Below are 19,649 nucleotides of genomic sequence, written 5' to 3' on the forward strand. Positions count from 1 at the left end.
CTGGTGACTTTTGGCAGGCCAGTGTGGCCTGCCCAGGAAAATACCTGCCTTAGAGGCCTACTTGTTTCTCTTTATTTTTGTAATGTTTCCTCATTGCATATACAACTCAAATGAGAATACTTTAAAAAAATATTTACAAAATAGGATAAAGAAACTAAAATACTTAGTTCTACTGATATTGGAGCATTTGGATTTCAGGTAAAGCTGCTGAGGTTGCCTTAAGAGGTGGGATTAAATTTTAAATTTTTTTTCCTTGTTTTTTACAAACATGAAATTTCAAGGACTTATCCAATTCAAGAGCTGGGGACAATATTCTCCAAGGCAAGAGCTGGGGCATCTACAGATTCCCCTCTGTACAGACAAAGAGGAGAGCACCTTGCCACTTCCAGGTGGCAGGAGCTCATCCACGGGGGTTCTGTGTCCCACACATACACCACAGAGGGTATGGACTAAAAGCTGGAAGCTACTGGCACTGCTCAGTCAACCACACACAGCAAGGCATGATTTCAAGGGGAAGTGCAATTCTTTGCACATATATGTGTGCACTAAACCTTTAAAGAATACTAGTTATCTACAGAGAGTAAGTACTCTAATAAATGTTGCTAAACAGAAGAAAACAAGACTACAAAAATATTCTATCTAAACAACATTAATTATTTCATTTTAGGCTTCTGGTCTTATAGGAGTGCATATATAGAATTCGTGAGGTTGAAAAGAACAGTTCTGTTAAGCACACAATAAAGTTTTCAAAGGACAATGAATACCCTAAAACCTATAGGCATCTATAGGTTATATACCCTATAACCATGAGGCACTCTCTGTCAACCTCAGCAAATACAGAGAGAAGAGCACTTACTTGAGGGCATGGTGTAGGTATCTTCTTCATCGATTATCTCGGCATAGTCGTCTGTCTCTGTGCAAAAGGAAAACAGATATGTTGGCAGAAGTTAAAGACTTGATCTCTTGGCCTTTGATACAATTTAAAAAGGCAAAACGATCTGTCTACACCCTCTACCATGCTGAAATATTCTTAAAATACTAAAATTTTGCTCACAAATGAGTCATTTATGGAAATAAAAGTGACATCATTGTCACTGTTAATAATACAGACTTGTTTCTCAGACAGCAAACAGGCTAACACAGAAAGCCCTTGTTTAAAAAAAAAAAAAAAAAAAAAAGACAAGAGATAACCACATGATCCAAATCAACCAAATCAACCAACCTGTGCTGGCTGCTGAACTTCCCTCTACATACCATGTACATGCTTAGAACCATGCTTCTGGCTACTAGAGTCTCCCAAATAAGACTGACCCCTCCAGAGACCAGGAAGTTTTGATTTTATTAATGACAAGACTCAACAGCATATTCTGAAACTTTTCTTTAAGGGAATAAATGGTAGCCTGAGTTTTGTGGGGGGAACTGGGCTGACTTATTTCATTTGTTTCAGATTGAAAAACGCAGGGATTTATCTTCTGTAACTTTTGCGCTCACATATTTCAAGAAGTATGTCAATGTCAAAAAGCTAAAAGACGGCTGGGGTTATGGCTCAGTGGTAGAGCGCTTGCCTCACATATGTAAGGCACTGGATTTGATCCTCAGTACCACATTAAATTAAAAAACAAAAGATATTGTGTCTCCATGTATAACTAAAAAAATATTAAAAAATAAAAATAAATACAGCTAAAAGAGCCAGATGTGGTGATGCACACCTGTAATCCCAGAGACTCAAGAAGCTGAGGCAGGAGGGTAGCAAGTTCAAAGCCAGTTTCAGCAACTTGGTGAAGCTCTAAGTAAATCAGTGAGACCCTGTCTCTAAATAAAATACAGAAAGAGGCTGGGGATGTGGCTCAGTGATTAAGCACCCCTGGATTCACTCCCAGTATCAAAAGAGAGAAAAAAAAAAAAAAAGAAAAAAGGAAGGAAGGAAGGAAGGAAACATGTTAAAATGGGTTATTTTTTGAGACAAAGTCAAGGAGTTCCAATGTTTCCACTGACTCCTTCCTGTAAAGCAGGATTTTAAAAACCTACCACTGCACTAATGGGGACATTTTAAAGCACTCATCTAGGGGATAGCCATCACTCCAACAGTACAGTGCCAAAATACATTACTCTCCTCCTTCTGGAAAACCAGAACCCTTTGCTGTTTTTAGTGTCCCTCCTGGAGGGACACTAAGCTCTAATTTTTTAAAAATTATAGATAAACACAGTACATTTATTTTTATGTGGTGCTAAGGATCGAACCCAGGGCCTCAAACATGCTAGGCAAGTACTCTAACACTGAGCCACAGCCCAGCCCCACTAAGTTCTGAGGGATGACTGTAGGGCCTGAGAAGCCAGCACCTCCTGCTGCCTGTGCTGCCCTCAATACTTCACTCAGCTGCAGAACCATGAAAGCTGAGCTGGAGCCTGCAACTGGAAGAATTCAATTCTCAATGTGTATCATCATTAAAATGACTATGAAAATTCTGGCTGGCAGAGTGTAATGTTAATAAACCAATTCTCTTTCAGACATTTATCATATGTAAACGATTATGGAGAGGTGAATATTATGTATAATTCTTTTATGTTTATTAAGTAATGCTACTTTGGGGATTCAAGAAAAAAATTTAATCGATTCCAAACCTTCTATTCTTTCATTTCCATATTTCTCCCCCAACAACACTCATTTCTCCCCTTTTATGGCAGTGCTGGCTTGAAACCCAGGGCCTCACACATGCTAGACAAGCCTCTAACACTGGTGCTACACCCGAGCCCTTTGATTATTTTTATTTTGAGACAGGGTCCTGCTAAATTGCCTAAGCTGGCCTTGAACTGCCTCAGCCTCCCGAATTGCTGGGATGACAGGCGTGCACCACCAGGTCTGGCCCATCTTTTCTCCTCCTTCTCCTGTTTTCAAGAGAATATGAAGAACAGTAAACTGGCAAACTGTAGGCCTGCAGCCTTGCTCCTGTGTAAGATGGTTTATCAAAAGACCTTGTGGGAAAAGATCTGGAGCTGCAGAGGGAACTGCTCAGGTACCTGTAACAATCAGGACTAAGAGGGGAAGAATCTACTGCAAGAGCCGAGATGATAGAGGCAACACAAGCCCTAGATGAGTACCTGCTCTTCACTGTCTCTTTTCATCCTGTAATTTAGCAGGCTCAACTTCCTGACAATGCCCCCAGAAAATGAACACCACCAAGGCTGCCTTTCCACAGACAGCAGCCCCAGCTCCCTCCCTGCCTTCTTTCATGCAGAATGGTATGTGCCTCTGGCTGGCCTGGGTGGGGCGGGTCTTGGGGATGCTGCTCAGACTCCCACCTCTGCTGTCCTTCCCCAGGGGCCCTGGTCCCCGACTGTTCAAGACTCTGACAACACTGCCCTCACTCTCAGTCTGACTCAGCAGATGCTGCAGACTCCATGGGAGCCTGGGAAGACTAGGCGTGTGCTGCCTGAAGAAGAGTATGAGGCTAGTAAGCACAGCAATAGCCACAGCCCACCTGAGGCTACCACCTGCTAAAGCTCATCTTGGCTCAGAGCCAATTCTCGTTTCAGCCAAGTGCCCCATCTATTCAGAGACCTCTCCCCAAACTAATTTGCCCTATCTCCATGTTCTTGATCATGTTCCTTGACTTATTGTCCTCTGACTTTAAAATTTTTTTCCCCTGCTTCCCTGTAACTGGTCTGTACGGCTCTTGGGAACAGAGTGCCCCTGGAGAAGAGCCTTTGTGCATCTTATTTACCTGTGTTCTCAGCATGGAAAACAGTGAATAGCTCAGAGCAGGTGCTCAGGAGATACAGCTTCTCAAGAAAATGAGTGCACTGACAGACTGAGTGGGTGACATCCCCAGAACAAGGGACAAGGCACAGTACACATGTGACCGCTTGAGAGTTGCTTCCTGACTATGGGTCAGGTATGCTCTCATGTGCACAGCGAAAGCACAGTGCCCGTGCCAGGTTGTCATGAGGACTGTGGGGGGTGAGCAGGAAGCTGAGGTGTGCCCTGTACCCACAGACTGCCAAGGAGGAACTGCTCCTCTTGTGGCTGTCTTATTCCTGTGAAGATTCTGAAAGGGGCTGGCAGGTCTGTGTGATGACCCTTCCAGTCAGTCTTAGTGTGGCTCAAATACTTTTGAGGACTGTCTCACAAACCTCAAGCAGAGGTTCCACCCTTGAAATAACTCTGAAATTTTTTGAAGAGTGATGAGACTACTACAGGAAATCTCTGGGGAACTCACTGGCCCCCTGGGAATTAGCCACAATACTTGGGGCAGATGTATGCTTTACGACACCAAGTGCACAGAGAATGTTTACTTCGTGAACTACACGGGTCGGTTCTTAAGGAGCTGAGTAAGCACCAACAGGCACATGGGACTGCGAAGCTTTGCAGTTTCTATGTAGGAGTTTCAAGTGGCAGTTCTTGGCATATTTCTCTAAGAATTATTGATATTGATTTGGTTATATTTTTTTCTCCTGGCTTTTAGGTTCATGGGATACTATGACAGACACTGAGGTGAGAACCTTTTCTCTTTTTGCTGTGCTCAGGGCCTTGGGCCTGTTGGGCAAGCACCCTACCACTGAGCCACATCCCCAAGTCAGAGATATTTTTACACACTATGGGCCCTGATAAATTGGAGGACAGCCTTAGACTATTTCCTCCACCCCCAAATAATGGTATCATAGAGGGACAATGCAGGACAAAGGAAATAGTCAAAGATCTGTTAGACAGTACTCTCTACTTCTGATAGGGACTGTCAGCTTTGGTAGGTGACAGCGTCCAAGGGCTCTTGCACTGTGGCTTACTCCTCAGCAGAGTGCTCTGGGGGCACAGTCGTCACTTCCTATTTCCCAGGCAGAAGGCTAAGGCACGCAGATGTGCAGATTTCTCAGGACCCCCTGCTCAGGGGTAGCTTGTACTTAGCCTAGTGGCGCAGCACAGAGCCTAGTTTGCAGTGCTGCATGGTCCTTAATCACCTTTCAACCAGACACCCTTCACTTTGAAACTACCACAACTTCCTATAGACATACTTCCTCCCTCCACAGGGCTGAGTGCTACACCAAGGATGCTCAGAGGAGGGCTCATCTATGCAGGGGTCCCACACTGCCATCCCAACACAGGAACAGAGGCAAAATCTTGAGCAAGAGCATTCTTTCACTTATCCCTGAGGAAAACCCCTTTGGTTTAGCTTACAAAATCTCACTTCTTTGGTGGCTCAGTGGTGAACCTGGGAGATGCCTGGCCCAGGAGTTAAAGGCTTAAAGAGAAACATTAAAAGCTGGGTGTGGTGGCACATGCTTAAACCCCCAGCTTTTGGAAGCTGAGGCAGAAGGAGTGCTTGAGTGCAGGGGTTCAAGGTCAGCCTGGGCAAACTAGGGAGACCTTGACTCAGAAAAAAATGAATGATAAATAAATATATAGAAACATTTTAAAAAGGAGAATCCTAAAATCTAGATAACATTATAATTTTACCAAAATTACAAATTAAATGAACAATTTGTTAAAAAGACACTAAGAGTTAAGCAAATAGGGAGGAAATTACTAAGTTGTCATTTCAAAGCAAGGTTAAAAAGAGACAGAAAGTCACTACTAACTGATCAGCATGCACAAAGACATTAAAGGTTCATGGTCTGTCACTTAAAGAGCCTAATGCCTCTGGAGGTGCTATCAGGAGATTGGTTTGGTGTCTGGGAGGGATGCATCTGTGGAGAAAGCATACTATTGCCTGGTTTATAAACAAAAGGAAACACAAAAGTCTTTGAGCTCAAAAAGTTCCCAAGCACTGAAAACCTGTGAAATTTTTCAGTTATGAAGCAGAGAGCGGGACCTGTCTCCACACTTTTTCCTGTCTCCTGGTGGCAGCAATTCTGACAACCTGCTCCCTTGCCTGGCTTCTCCACTACTCCCAGAGGCATGGGGCTAAGCAAGAGGGGCAGGAAGTCTGAGGCACCACCACTCTCAACCACTAACATCTGCACAGGGCCCAGGCTACAGGCAACTTGCAAGGACTAACCAGTATCAGTCTTCTATCCAACCGGCATATTAACTCAGATGTGCCATGGAGTCTGTAGGTATGTGAAGCAGAAGATAATTCTTTTCTAGTAGCCAAGATAAGTCCAACTTTGCTTGGCAGTATTATTTAGCCACACTACCTAGGCCAGGGACTGGCATTCTCTTTCTACAAGGCCAGGCGGGAAGTGTGTGAGATTGTGCGGGCCACACACTCTGGGGGCAGCACTCGGCTTGGCCATTTGCACCACAGTCAGCAAGTGGGGAGGACACCATGGAAGTACAGGTGTGGGGCCGTGTTCCAACAGAACTTGAGTTATGGGTGCTGAAACTGGGATTTTACATAACTGTGATATCACAAATACTAGCTTTCTTTTGATATTTTCTGTGCAGCCATTAAAAAATGTGAACACATTGCTAGCTCAAGAGGAAGTACCAGAACAGCTGGGTTGTTAGGCCTTAGTTTGTGGACCCCCAACCAATACCAACTGAGTCAGGATGTGGGTATTTACTTGTAAGATGGGTTAAGTATACTTGCCCTGGCTAATTCGCAGTATGGAAAAGTTCTAGTGTGGGGATATTACATGAAAACGTTTGCATTCTGTCAACCTATAACAACCCTTTGTCTGTAGATATTTAAATCTGTATGCTTCACAGTAATCCTATAACCACCCTGGGACCCCTTTTACTGATGGAGATGCAGGGGATGAACAATCTGCTTCAGGTCACTCAAGTCACCTGGTGACAGGATGGAGCAGAAGACAAGGGTGACACTGGAGCCCAGATCTAGCTACTCCTCTCTGATCCGCAGGCTCTTTGTCTGCAAACAGGGCCACCCAGTGATATTCCCGACTGCTGTGAGCAGGAATCACGCAGGTAAGGTGCTTGCATATAGGAAGCTCTCAATGACCTAAACTGCTGACTTCATCACTACCAGGGATTGATCTAGAAAGGAAGCTCAGATCTTCTGGTTTCAAATCCTATGAAAAACACGCACTTTCAGATGAGAGTCATGTCGTGGCCTTTCCCCGAGGCCACAAAGCTCATTCTATGTAGGGGTCCCACACTGCCATCCCAACACTTGAGCAGAGGCAGAATCTTGAGCAAGAACATTCTTTCACTCAGCCATGAGGAAAACACACTGTCCCCTTTGCTTTAGCTTATAAAATCTCACTTCTTTGGTGTGAAGGACCATAAAGTTCCATGCAGGCAGCACAGACTGAGAAATGTAAGACTCTAAATGTGATTTTAAGTTTTCGAGCTTATCAAGTACTATCAACAGTTTGGAGGGGGGACAACCATTATCATTATTGCTGGTATTTTCCCTTACTGTTAGTTTGCAAGACTCTAAAATCATTTTCACTCTTTCCTCTCTACTACCTCACTCTGATCTAGGAATCATTAATACATACTCCATACTTGCTATAGATAGAGAATGTCTGAATCTCTATCACTTACTGTTTTCAAGTGTGACTAATTTTGCTGAAATACTGCATTGACAATTTTCTAGAATGCTAAAATTTTAACTTAAAAAAATCTAGAAAACTCACTATGAACATACAGCTCAAATTTCCTGCTGTGATGTGATTAGCTAATAACTAGTTACACCTTCCACACACCACCCTGAACAACTCTTAGTGGACCATGTTCTTGTGCCATTTGTCCTTGTTTCTGTTGTATCAAAACCACATTTTGCCTTTCATTAAATACTGGACTGTACTTATTTCCATAAATAATTATCATAGCAGTAACACAAATGTGAAAATAGATTTTACCGTCCCCACTAATTTCATCTGCAGATCCAGGAGGCATGCAAAGAAAGGGGGAGCAGGGAACAGAGGGAAGGAGAGATGGGAGAGGAGAGAAGAGAGGGAGACACTATTAAAATGACAAGTCGATCAAATCTTGAGAAAAGTAACAAAATCACCCCACCCAGGTCTAATTCAAAAGGCAAAAGACTGTAGTCATATGTTACTTGAACTGATGGATATTATGCCAAGTTTTAAGATATCAAAATGTTATACCAAGTTACACAGTAATAGAGTTTTAAATTAGTTTCTACTACAGTAAGCAAAATTAATTCGATAGCCTCTCACAATTACATGTTATAAAATGCTTCTACTTCCCTCAGGGAGAATTTGTGTCCTTAGATAAAAGACAAACCAGTCGTTACATGTATGTTAAAAGATAAAGGGGAACCCGCCTGGAGTATGCCTACTGCAGTGCGCAGCAGGATTCAAACACCACATAGGAGTCTAGGCCAGGCCCACTGCAAACCACAGGGAGTACAGTGCTTTGAGCTCTGCGAACAAGTAAGGATCCCCTTTAAATGTGTATGAAACAACAAATTTTATTACCAACATTCTGGAGAAATTATTGTTTCAACAATTTTAAGAAAATCATTGCTTTCCTAGAAAACCCTCCCAACGGCAGAGCTGGCCCTTCTCTGCAGCATCCTGAGCACAGAAAGCAGACACGGGAGATTCTAAGCAGCTCCTCCTCATTCAGGTGCATGCGTTAGGAGACCCATAGTACAAGGAACGTGGTCCTGGCCACCTCTGTGGGAAAACACTCATAACGCAAAGGGGACAGGAAAGCTACTTTTTGCCCTTTCATGCACCTGGAAACCAGCAAACAGGCAAACAAAAGTCTATTACTCAAGAGAGCAGCTCTAAGATTGTGAGACAGCAAACCTCCCCCAGTTATCACCTCTGGACAGCAGACACCGCACACTGACATTCAGTAAAGCTAGGAGCTGCTGAGGACAGTCTCTAAGCATCAGTTAGAGAGTTAGCTTTGTGGTGCTGTGATTAGCAAGGGACCCTATGCAACAGAGTGCAGTACCGGCAGGAGAAGGTTCATGGGAACAGAAGACCAAAGGGAGAAAGCGCCTAGCTTTCTTAACTTTATGTTGGCAGTGACTGACTCCTTTACAAAGAGGCGAGAGGAGGAAAGAAAAAAAAAAGAAACAAATTATTTCAATACAAAAGATAAACTGTTACATTTTAAGGCACATCTATAAAAATAGACACAAATTTGCAAATATTTGTATTTCACTATTGGCACACCTTACTTTGTACTAGCACTGAATTGCAGCTTATAAAATAAACGCTACTATTTTAAGATCTAATTTTCTGTCTTAGCAAAGGTTAGCACTGGATATGGAAGACACAATGAAACTCTCCTGATCCGCACAGTCAGCCACTGACAGTACAAATATGCTTACAAACCACAAAACCCAAACAAAAGAAATAATAAAAACCAGTAGTAATTCAAGAATCAAGAACATTCAATATTCTTGTGATAATATTCAACAATAAAGAAAAAAAATGTAGAAAACTAGCAGATCCTGATTTTGTGAAAGATTTTATGTGCAATTTACTCCACATTCTCAGTGGAGACAGAGACTTGCAGATCTGGAGTACCTTGTACACCCTGGTGAGGAGGGTATTTGAATACACAGACAGCACACCTTGTTCGTTTACTTACTTGCCCACTCATGTACTGTGACTCATTTGAGAGGTGTCCCACTCTGATTTTAGCAGTGAGAACATGGAGAAGCAATGATTATGGATGATAATAGCAACAGTGGACACGCCAATGAAGTCCAAGCAAGGGATGGAGCTTTAAGATGCAAAGTAGCAGCTGAACGACCCAGGCAGCAGGAGACGCAGAGGGCATCAGTGGTAAGTTGCCACTTAACAGCGTGGGCCCTGGAGGAGGCAGGCCAGGACTGTCTGGCCATCAAGATGGCAATGATCTCACTGGCAGTACCGATGTACAAGGAGCAGAAACGAAAAGAACTAAGAATACTTTGGTACTTTTCAAATAATGTATTTTGATTCCAAGGACACAATCTCACTGCTTGGTTTGAAAAGCTACCTCCTTCACAGACCAGAATCCTGGCCCTGCAGGTGATGGCCTAGGAATGCCACTCTCCCTGTGATACTGGTGAAGAAGATGGCCTGAACTGACAAACGAATGCACCAGAGTTGGTGGGGGGGATCAGGAGGCAAGAGCTATGTGGGATACCCTGGATGGAACAAGAATGTGCACTGTGGACAAGGGCATTCTGTCAATATTACATGTGTCAATTTTGTTAATTCTACTCTGATATGATGATGTCTTTGATCCTAAGAAATAAACATTGAGCTACAATTATCAACAGTGCATTCAAATAAACAATATATGATACTTCATTTTTATTATTCCTACAAACATTCTCCAAAAATAAAATCAGGAAAAATAAAAATATAGGGAGCATGGGCTCAGTTTCAGAGAATGTCTGGATTCAATCATTGGCTCCACCACTCATTACCTGACTGTGGGAAGGCAACCCTACTTTCATTTCTCAGTTTTCTTACCTGTTCAATAGGATAGTAACAAGCTGCCCCAGGTAAAGAGCTGAAGGAAAACTTTCTGCTAGGAGCTGGACAGGGCAGAGATGGTGAGCATGCACACCAGCAATGTCAGGGCAGGGCCTGGTCACTCAGCAATGAGGACACACATGTGGGGGACCTGGAGCTGGTCGTGGACACTCAAGGAATAAGCTAGAAAAACAGGAAGGTACAGTCCGAGAGGGTTTTCTTAAAGTGAAACTGCAGCTGGGTGCAGTGGCACACACCTGTGATCCCAGCTACTAGGGAGGGTGAGGCAGGGCAACCACAAGTTGAAGGCCAGCCTAGCAATTTAGCAAGCCCCCGCTTCAAAATAAAAATAAAAAGCCTAGGGACATGGCTCAGTTTCAGAGCTGGGTCCGATCCCCAGCACCTCCTGCTACCTGACACTGCAGCGGGGTTGCAAGTAAGACCAAGTGCGAGCACTATGAGGGTAAGAGGTTGTGGGGAGGCAGGACAGGCCCCTAGGCAGATTGCTAACAGGGAACACAGAGCCCCCCATGGTGAGCTGGATGCTTAGAACACAGGTGGGACTTTGATAGGCAGGATTCAAAGCTAGTGTTTGTGAAGGAGCAACAATGAGAAGCAAGAGACACCTCTCTCACCTCCTGTCCCAGGACTGCAATGGCTCCAGGGAAGAAGCAGTCATTGGCAATAAGGTGCCCAGAATAGTGGTGCACACCTGTCACATGTGAAGAGGGACTAAGAGGCACCATCACTCTCAGGGTGAGAGCTAGTTGCACAAGAGGAAGGTGACAGGATGGTTCAGAGAAAAAGCTGTGGGTTCAAAGGAATGGCAGAGGCACAGTGAGGGGTTGGGAACTAAGAGAAAGCAGAGGAAGACAGCAGGGATGTTCAGGGTGTCTAGGTGACACAGGAATCTGAGGCTTCTGTAGGGATATGGGCAAGAGTCCAGGGGGTCACTGCTGACTTTTCCGGCTTTGCACAGTGAGGTAAAGTTCCCTCTGGCCACTCTTCTCAGGAGCATTTGGTTCTGGAGGAAAGTTCCTGAGCTCTGTACTCTGACAGTCTTCCCAGCAAGTCATCCTACCTAGGGTAGCTATGGGGGAACCCTGCACCACCAGTGGAAAAACCCATTCATTCATAATGACATTTAAAAAGAAGATCCCCAAGGACAAAAGCAACATCTGGCCAGTGAGGTCAAAACTCCTTGTTTTAAAAACTGGGAAATAAAGGAAAAGAACAGGGCTAATTTTTCCTAATTCTCCTATTTACCTCTCTTATTGTTTCTTTTGCTGAGAAAAAACTTTTTAGTTTGAGTAAGTCCCATTTGTTGATTCTAGTTATTAACACTTGTGCTATGGGTGTCCTATTGAGGAATTTGGAGCCCGACCCCACAGTATGTAGATCATAGCCAACTTTTTCTTCTATCAGACGCCGTGTCTCTGATTTGATATCAAGTTCCTTGATCCACTTTGAGTTAACTTTTGTGCATGGCGAGAGAAAGGGATTCAGTTTCATTTTGTTGCATATGGATTTCCAGTTTTCCCAACACCATTTGTTGAAGATGCTATCCTTCCTCCATTGCATGCTTTTAGCCCCTTTATCAAATATAAGATAGTTGTAATTTTGTGGATTGGTTTCTGTGTCCTGTATTCTGTACCATTGGTCCACCCGCCTGTTTTGGTACCAGTACCATGCTGTTTTTGTTACTATTGCTCTGTAGTATAGTTTGAAGTCTGGTATAGCTATACTGTCTGATTCACACTTCCTGCTCAGCATTGTTTTTGCTATTCTGGGTCTTTTATTTTTCCATATGAATTTCATGATTGGGAACAAATCTTTACTCCTCACACTTCAGACAGAGCCCTAATATCCAGAATATACAAAGAATTTAAAAAATTAGACAATAAGATAACAAATAACCCAATCAACAAATGGGCCAAGGACCTGAACAGAAATTTCTCAGAGGAGGACATACAATCAATCAACAAGTATATGAAAAAATGCTCACCATCTCTAGCAGTCAGAGAAATGCAAATCAAAACCATCCTAAGATACCATCTCACTCCAGTAAGATTGGCAGCCATTAGGAAGTCAAACAACAACAAGTGCTGGCGAGGATGTGGGGAAAAGGGTACTCTTGTACATTGCTGGTGGGACTGCAAATTGGTGCGGCCAATTTGGAAAGCAGTATGGAGATTTCTTGGAAAGCTCGGAATAGAACCACCATTTGATCCAGCTATTCCCCTACTCGGTCTATTCCCTAAAGACCTAAAAAGAGCACACTATAGGGACACTGCTACATCCATGTTCATAGCAGCACAATTCACAATAGCAAGACTGTGGAACCAACCTAGATGCCCTTCAATAGACGAATGGATTAAAAAAATGTGGCATTTATACACAATGGAGTATTACTCTGCATTAAAAAATGACAAAATCATAGAATTTGGAGGGAAATGGATGGCATTAGAGCAGATTATGCTAAGTGAAGCTAGCCAATCCCTTAAAAACAAATGCCAAATGTCTTCTTTGATTTAAGGAGAGTAACTAAGAACAGAGTAGGGACGAAGAGCATGAGAAGATTAACATTAAACAGGGATGAGAGGTGGGAGGGAAAGGGAGAGAAAAGGGAAATTGCATGTAAATGGAAGGAGACCCTCAGGGGTATACAAAATTACATACAAGAGGAAGTGAGGGGAAAGGGGGAAAAATATAAGGGGGAGAAATGAATTACAGTAGAGGGGGTAGAGAGAGAAGAGGGGAGGGGAGGGGGGAGGGGGGATAGTAGAGGATAGGAAAGGCAGCAGAATACAACAGACACCAGAATGGCAATATGTAAATCAATGGTTGTGCAACTGATGTGATTCTGCAATCTGTATACAGGGTAAAAATGGGAGTTCATATCCCACTTGAATCAAAGTGTGAAATATGATATATCAAGAACTATGTAATGTTTTGAGCAACCTACAATAAAAATTAATTAAAAAAAAAAGGTTTGCTTGTTTGTTTTCACTTTCAACTTCTGAAAAGCCAGCATTTAAATCAAGCATTCAACAGAAGAGACTACCTTGGAGAAAACAGTATTATAAAAATTGTAGTCAGAGTATAAAGCCAGGCACAAGTAGCTCTTTCAAATTTAAACACAGTGTACCACTTCTGAATTTTAGCAGAAGAGTCAGTACTATATTATTACAGCTTAAGGGGGAAAACTACCATGGAATCACCCGCATGAAAGTATTACTCCCTTCCACACACATCAAGCTTTTGGAATGAACCAACAGAGTCTAATGAAAGGACAAGGAGCCTCCCAGTCAAGGCTCTGGGCTCCTATCAGGAGCAATACTGAGCTGGACCAAGCATCTAAGCTCCCATAGGGCAATTTCCTCATCTGTAGAGAGGAGATGCTGCAGACAGTCCTCTCTACAGATGAGGAAATTGGTCCAGCCTGGGCACGGTTGGGCATAGCATATGCTGGGCCCCAATCACACCTCAGCACTACTTGTGTTCACATAGCAGTAAAGGAACAAAGACCTAATGTGTAAGGCCTGCTCTTAGGTGTTTTAATATTTAAGAATAATTTCCAGTCACTGATGTGAAATACCTGAAGAAAAGTATGCTGCATGGTTAACAACCAAGCCAAAATGATGTTACAATTTTATAAAAAGTTTGCAGTAATACTGAAAAAGCAGCCCTAGTAGGACAAAATTTGCACTTTAGCACAATGGGGCTGGCAGAGACAATCAAACTAAATATTCTTACTGGCGGGTGAGAAAGGTCACTCTGCTCATTTCCGTGATGAGACATGAAAGAGAAAAACTGCAATCTGCAGTCCTCTTGTGTACCATGGAAACACTCAACAAGAGTCATGGCCATGATGAGGTGGTATCACAAAGTCAGCTCTGAGCATCAATTTGGAAATATCTGTATTCCTGGGCATTTTTTGCCCCTTCCCACTGTGTTCCAGCACCACCACCATGCAGGCTATGCCTCCCTGAGTGCATGTATAAATCCCACATGGCAGACTGACGCTGGCCTGTAAGTTGCACCCTAAATTCCACCAGACTCTTGACGTGGCCATGGCTCTCAACAGAGCTTTACAGTAAGTATGTGTTTCCTAAAAACTTAATACTTAATTGTCTTGAAAGTCCTTTAGGCCCTCAGAATAGTATGCCCGGGGAAACACGATTCTGTTAGATATTTCTGAAACCTCTATTAATCTCATTTTTACAGAGAAGCTCCCAAATTTCAAAGGTAGACCCTCTGGGTAGAGGGATGCCTCCAGCAGTGCTCGGCATACAGCACGCACTGTCTGCCAGGTGGGCTGCTGTGCAGTGGGCAATGAGAAGCTTGAGGAACCCCCACCTTAAAGGAGTACTGGTGGCCAGAGGAGGTGGTGTCTGGCAGAAAAGTAGACCACTGCTGGCCTGGCTGGACTGCAGCCTGACCCCATTGGCCTGTACACAGAACAGGCTTGCCCAGGAACAGAGGCAGAACATCCCAGGGTCCAGCAGTATGTCAGCACCCCGGCCCACATGGGGGCAGAGAAGTAATCCTGGGCTCTGTTAACAGTACTGGTTTTCCAGGTGTCAATTTAACAAAGATACTTCAAGAAATGTCAAATATCAGCTTTGGGGAAGAGTGATGCACAGGTGGGTTGGATGCTATGTGATTCTTTGTGGACAACAGAAATGTACCATGCTTGTTAGTCTGATTCTGCCTACATAAGCAAGCAGCAGGTGGAATGACAATCAATCACATCATGACTGTGGAGGACATTCTTCTCTGCTGGATCTGCAATTATCCAGGACAGTCTTGTGTCAAAGGATCTCAGCTCTGGAAAGACTGCTGTGGCAATGAGAAGAACAAAACTGGTGGACCACCTCTAGTGGGGCTGTAGGGGTAGGGGAACCACAGTCCCAACTTAGTGTGGCTGAGAAACAATGTAGAGAAGGGGAAGGTGACCTGTGGGCAGGTAGATGGCCTTCGAGGGCTGAGTAAGAAAGCTTGAGCTTCATCTGATGAACAGCTTCACTGTTTCTGACCTGAGTGATGCATATTTAAATTAACATAGTAGTAAAGAAGTGACAGAGAAGGAGGTATAACCTTATTAAGGTAGACCTAGGAAGAAGGTATTAAGGCAGAATCAAAAGAAATTAAGAAAAGGTTTGAAACTAGAGAGCCAAGTTTGGGTACTGATTCTACCTTTTGCTAATTATGTAATCTTAAGCTAATTATCTAACCTGTCCGGGCCTCAGTTTTCTTCATCTGTATACTAAGAACTATCTCCTTGGGCCATAGTGAGGACTACAAGAATTAATCCATGAAAAAACATGAAGCAGAGACTGGAACAAAGTATGTCCTGTTAGTATACCTCACAAGTCAGCTGGCTTTCTTTTCCGTGTGTGTCTGAATTGGGATGTAAAAACTGGGAGTGTGTCCAAAAAGGGTGGCTGAGAATGCAAAGGGCAGAGGTGTGATGATGACCAGCTGCTAAAAGAAACTGAGGTTCAGCCTGAAGAATGGAGGAAGCTGATGAAGAAATCAGTCAAACTGAAGGACGAGGTATGAAGCTTCTGTGGGACCTAGTTGATCACCCAAGACAGATGCAGGAATCATGCTCCTTAGCCCAATAGGAGCTCAGCTTGCTCTCAAGCAGGAGTGACCATGGGGAATGTGCATGGTCAAGCGCAGAGCCAAGGCATTCAGCAGATCCTGGGCCTCATCCCGGAAGCTGCTTTTCAGGCTCAGAGGTGGTGCAGGCCTCAAGGGCTCTACAGACTGCTCGGCAGAATACCCTCAGACATCTCCAGGCCCTTCTTGCCTCTGGAGTCTGCTTAGGGCACCTGGTGGCCACCTTCTCCACCAGACTGTGAACTATGAGGCTGAGTGTTGCTGGACGGCCCAGATCCACTTCTGGAAACTTTGGTTACTGCTTGAGTCTTGCACTAGGTTTGTAGAAAGACAAATGTGGACAATGAGTGGGCAGCACTGAGAATGCCTCTGCCATGAAGCCCGAGGGTCTTTGCCTGGAGTAGGGACACAAGACACATTCTGCAGAGGACATATGGGGTACTTGTGTGCGACAAAAGACAAGAAGTTACACTTTAATGTTGGATACTAAGAAATAACCCAGTATCGACTAGGCAAAAGAGCAAAACCAAATTTTAGGAAAAAATAACTCATAACAAATTGAACAGGAATTGAGTCCCTGTATGCCAGAGACTAATAACTAATCAGGAAGCTACTATTTTAGAAATAGAACATATACGTTTATACATTTGTTCAAAGACAGATGAGACACACACGTACGCAGCTCCACCTCTATCTTCCATATTTTCAGATTGGAAAAAAAGACACATGTACTTTAAAAACATACAAGAAAGGCACACCACACTCATCACACCAGCAAATAGTTAAGATAATGCTTATGCCAGCATCTTAACTATATGTAAAAGAAGAACCATATCCAAACACTATTGTATGTTCATTGAGAAAGATAAAAACCATCTAAAAAGTTTCACATTTCTTGAAATTCAAAAGACAATAAAATAAATGTATAAAGTATATAGTTTTAAATTCCACTCAAATGCAAAGATAAATTATGATGGCAAAATCAAAAGTAATAATTTTCACTCCAAATATGACTAACACAAAAAAATGAAAAACAACCCAGAATTTATATAGCCCAGAGAGTAATATGGTACTTCACATGTCTCATCTAAAACAAAACCTCTGAGCTGGTAAAACCATGCAAATCCCTAGTCTAAACTAGTCCAGAAGAAGACTTCACACTGTAAGTGGAGGGAGGTCTGCGATGCTCTTTGCCTGGCAGCTTGCTGCAGAGGCCTCTCCCCTGGTCCTTACCTGACACAGAGACCGCATGTGTCCGTACGCCTTGCTTCTCACTGTTGGCCAACCTGCAACAGACAGAGAAAGAGTGAGCTCCGTCTTCCTAGGACAAAGCACACAGGCCCCACCCAACAGGGAATGGACCTGAATTAGAAGGACTTCACTTCACAGGGAGATTAGATTTTAGACGGCTCTTTTGTTTTGCTTTTTAAATTGCATACTAGTACTTGAAGTACTTCCTGGGGAGAGTGCTTTTATGCTTTAAAGATCAGAAATTAAAATATAGACAACAGGGCTGGGGCTCAGTTGCATAGTGCTTGCCTATCATGTGCAAAACTCCTGGTTTATCCCCAGAATCACAAAGTAAGGAAATATCTAAAACAATATATGCTTAACTTCTTTGGGAAAGTTACTCATGATGGTGGCTGAAAACCAGCAATATCATGCAATGTGAGTTACACAGAAGTTTGCATTTAACTACTAGACTGTAAGGACTGCTGCAAAGTTAGGAGAAAAAAGTCACACATTTGGCACTGAATTTTGATCTCTAGGATGTAACTTGAGGACTAGGGTGTAAATCAGTGACAGAGGCTTGCCTTCCATGCCTAAGCCCCTGGGTTCCATCCCCAGCACTGTGGGAAAACAGTTTTTTTTGAAACACTATAACATGATTGGTCCATATTAATTTATACCATGTAAAAAAGCCAGGAAATTCACTGATACATACTGTTATTACATACTGAAACAGAGTAATATTTCGGAACTATTTCAAATCTTGTATCTTTACTATAAATATCGAAGTTCTTTGCTAAGGAGTCACCTATTTCTCTTCTGTTACAGGTACATGATCACAGTTTTTGCTTTTTTTTTTTTTTAAACATGCCACAATTTTTATTGCAACATGGCCATTGTTTTTGACAGTGGGGAATTTGATTGCAAAATAATGTTCCTTTTAGGGCTCACTTACACAGAAACTGCCACCATGACTGACTGCAGAGGCCTGATATTTAAAATATCTTTAGTACTGCAAGACTCAATATAATAAACACAAAACTCCTACACTTACTCAAGTGTATGCTCAATCAAAAGCAAAAAGGCATTAATGACAGCTACTTCCTCTAGAATCATGTGGGAAATGGGCATGAGCACTAGGCACGAGGATAAAGGCACCTAGTACTCACAGGACCTATGAAACTCAACCGGCATTCCTTTGGGGAATTAAACTCATGTTTTAAAAAGTGCTTCAGTGTATAGTGTTATAACTGTGCTGCCATGTCACAAAGACAGTTTGCCCAGGCAGGTGAGGCATACTAGTGCTCCAGAACTGCAGTTGAGTGCACTGTACATAGTACTGAAGGAGTTCACCATCTGGCCAGCAGACAATGCTGTCAAGGTGTCCACTCTGCCACCCTTTGAAGTACTCCAGCTGTTCACACCAATAGCCACATCCATGGCAGTGCTTGCTAAAAGAGGGCAAACAGCCTGCTGTTTAGGCTAAAAGCAGACCGGAAGCACTCCTTGGGTTCTATATAAAAGTGACTCTATTAAAATGTCAAATGGCAATCACTGACAGGTGGCTTGAAGGAATAACATCTCCTTCATTCACTGTGTTGGAAAGGCCCAGTGGAAAGAGGGCATGGGGGGATACCTCTTGCAATCCCAATGGACAGAATGGGAGAAATGAAAACCCCTTAAGATCCACATGGCACCTGACAGTCATTTTATACAATGGTCTTTCTTCAAGTGCAACTATTGCATTGCCTCCCAATTTCTTTCCAAGTGTTGAATGGTCCCTAATATCTATCATCCAAGCCATTTACTTGCCACTTGTGTTTAATAACCTGTATAATACTTTTTTTGTTTTGACACTTGGGATTGAACCCAGGGACAATTTACCACTGAGCCACATCCCCAGCCCCCTTTTTTTTTTTTTGTCATTTTTTTTTTAATTTTTATTATTGGTTGTTCAAAACATGCCCATTTCATTTTTTATGTTGAGACAGGGTCTTGTTAAGTTGCTGAGGCTGGCCTTGAATTTGTAATCCTCCTGTCTCAGCTTCCTGAATGGCTGGGATTAAAGATGTGCACCACTTGCTCAGCTGTATATTTGTTTTTAACAGTATCTTTACAGCTAGCATAAATCATATTTTTTTTAAAGAAATGGGTTTCTTTCTTTTTTATTTTATTTTAGTTGTAGAGGACACAATACCTTTATTTTATTTTTTATTTATTATTTTTTATGTGGCGCTGGGGATTGAACCCGGTGCCGCATGCATGCTACCAGTGAGCCACAACCAGCCCATAAATCATATTTTTTTAAATACTTATTTTTTTAGTTATAGTTGGAACAATACTTTTTTAAGAAAATTTTTTATGTGGTCCTGAGGATCAAACCCAGGGCCTCACATGTGCTAGGAGAGTGCTGTACCGTCGAGCCACAACCCCAGACC

At 42.9% G+C, this 19,649-nt stretch overlaps 1 protein-coding gene across 10 annotated transcripts in view; it reads right to left on the reverse strand.

Annotated features, from left to right (window-relative positions):
• Positions 1–19,649, reverse strand: part of Ptk2 (protein tyrosine kinase 2) — a 228,940-nt gene that overhangs the window by 64,902 nt on the left and 144,389 nt on the right. For all 10 annotated transcript variants that reach the window (XR_013154538.1, XM_077105560.1, XM_076835444.2 and 7 more), the window contains 2 exons: positions 17,215–17,267; positions 857–913 (listed from right to left, as the gene is read on the reverse strand). Coding sequence is in view for 9 of the 10 variants with exons in the window: in XM_077105560.1 (XP_076961675.1) it covers positions 857–913; positions 17,215–17,267 (110 nt within the window). In the remaining variant the exon portion in view is untranslated. The remainder of the gene's footprint in view (positions 1–856; positions 914–17,214; positions 17,268–19,649) is intronic.

The sequence above is a fragment of the Callospermophilus lateralis genome, chromosome 16 (assembly GCF_048772815.1).
Source record: "Callospermophilus lateralis isolate mCalLat2 chromosome 16, mCalLat2.hap1, whole genome shotgun sequence".
Lineage (NCBI taxonomy): Eukaryota > Metazoa > Chordata > Mammalia > Rodentia > Sciuridae > Callospermophilus > Callospermophilus lateralis.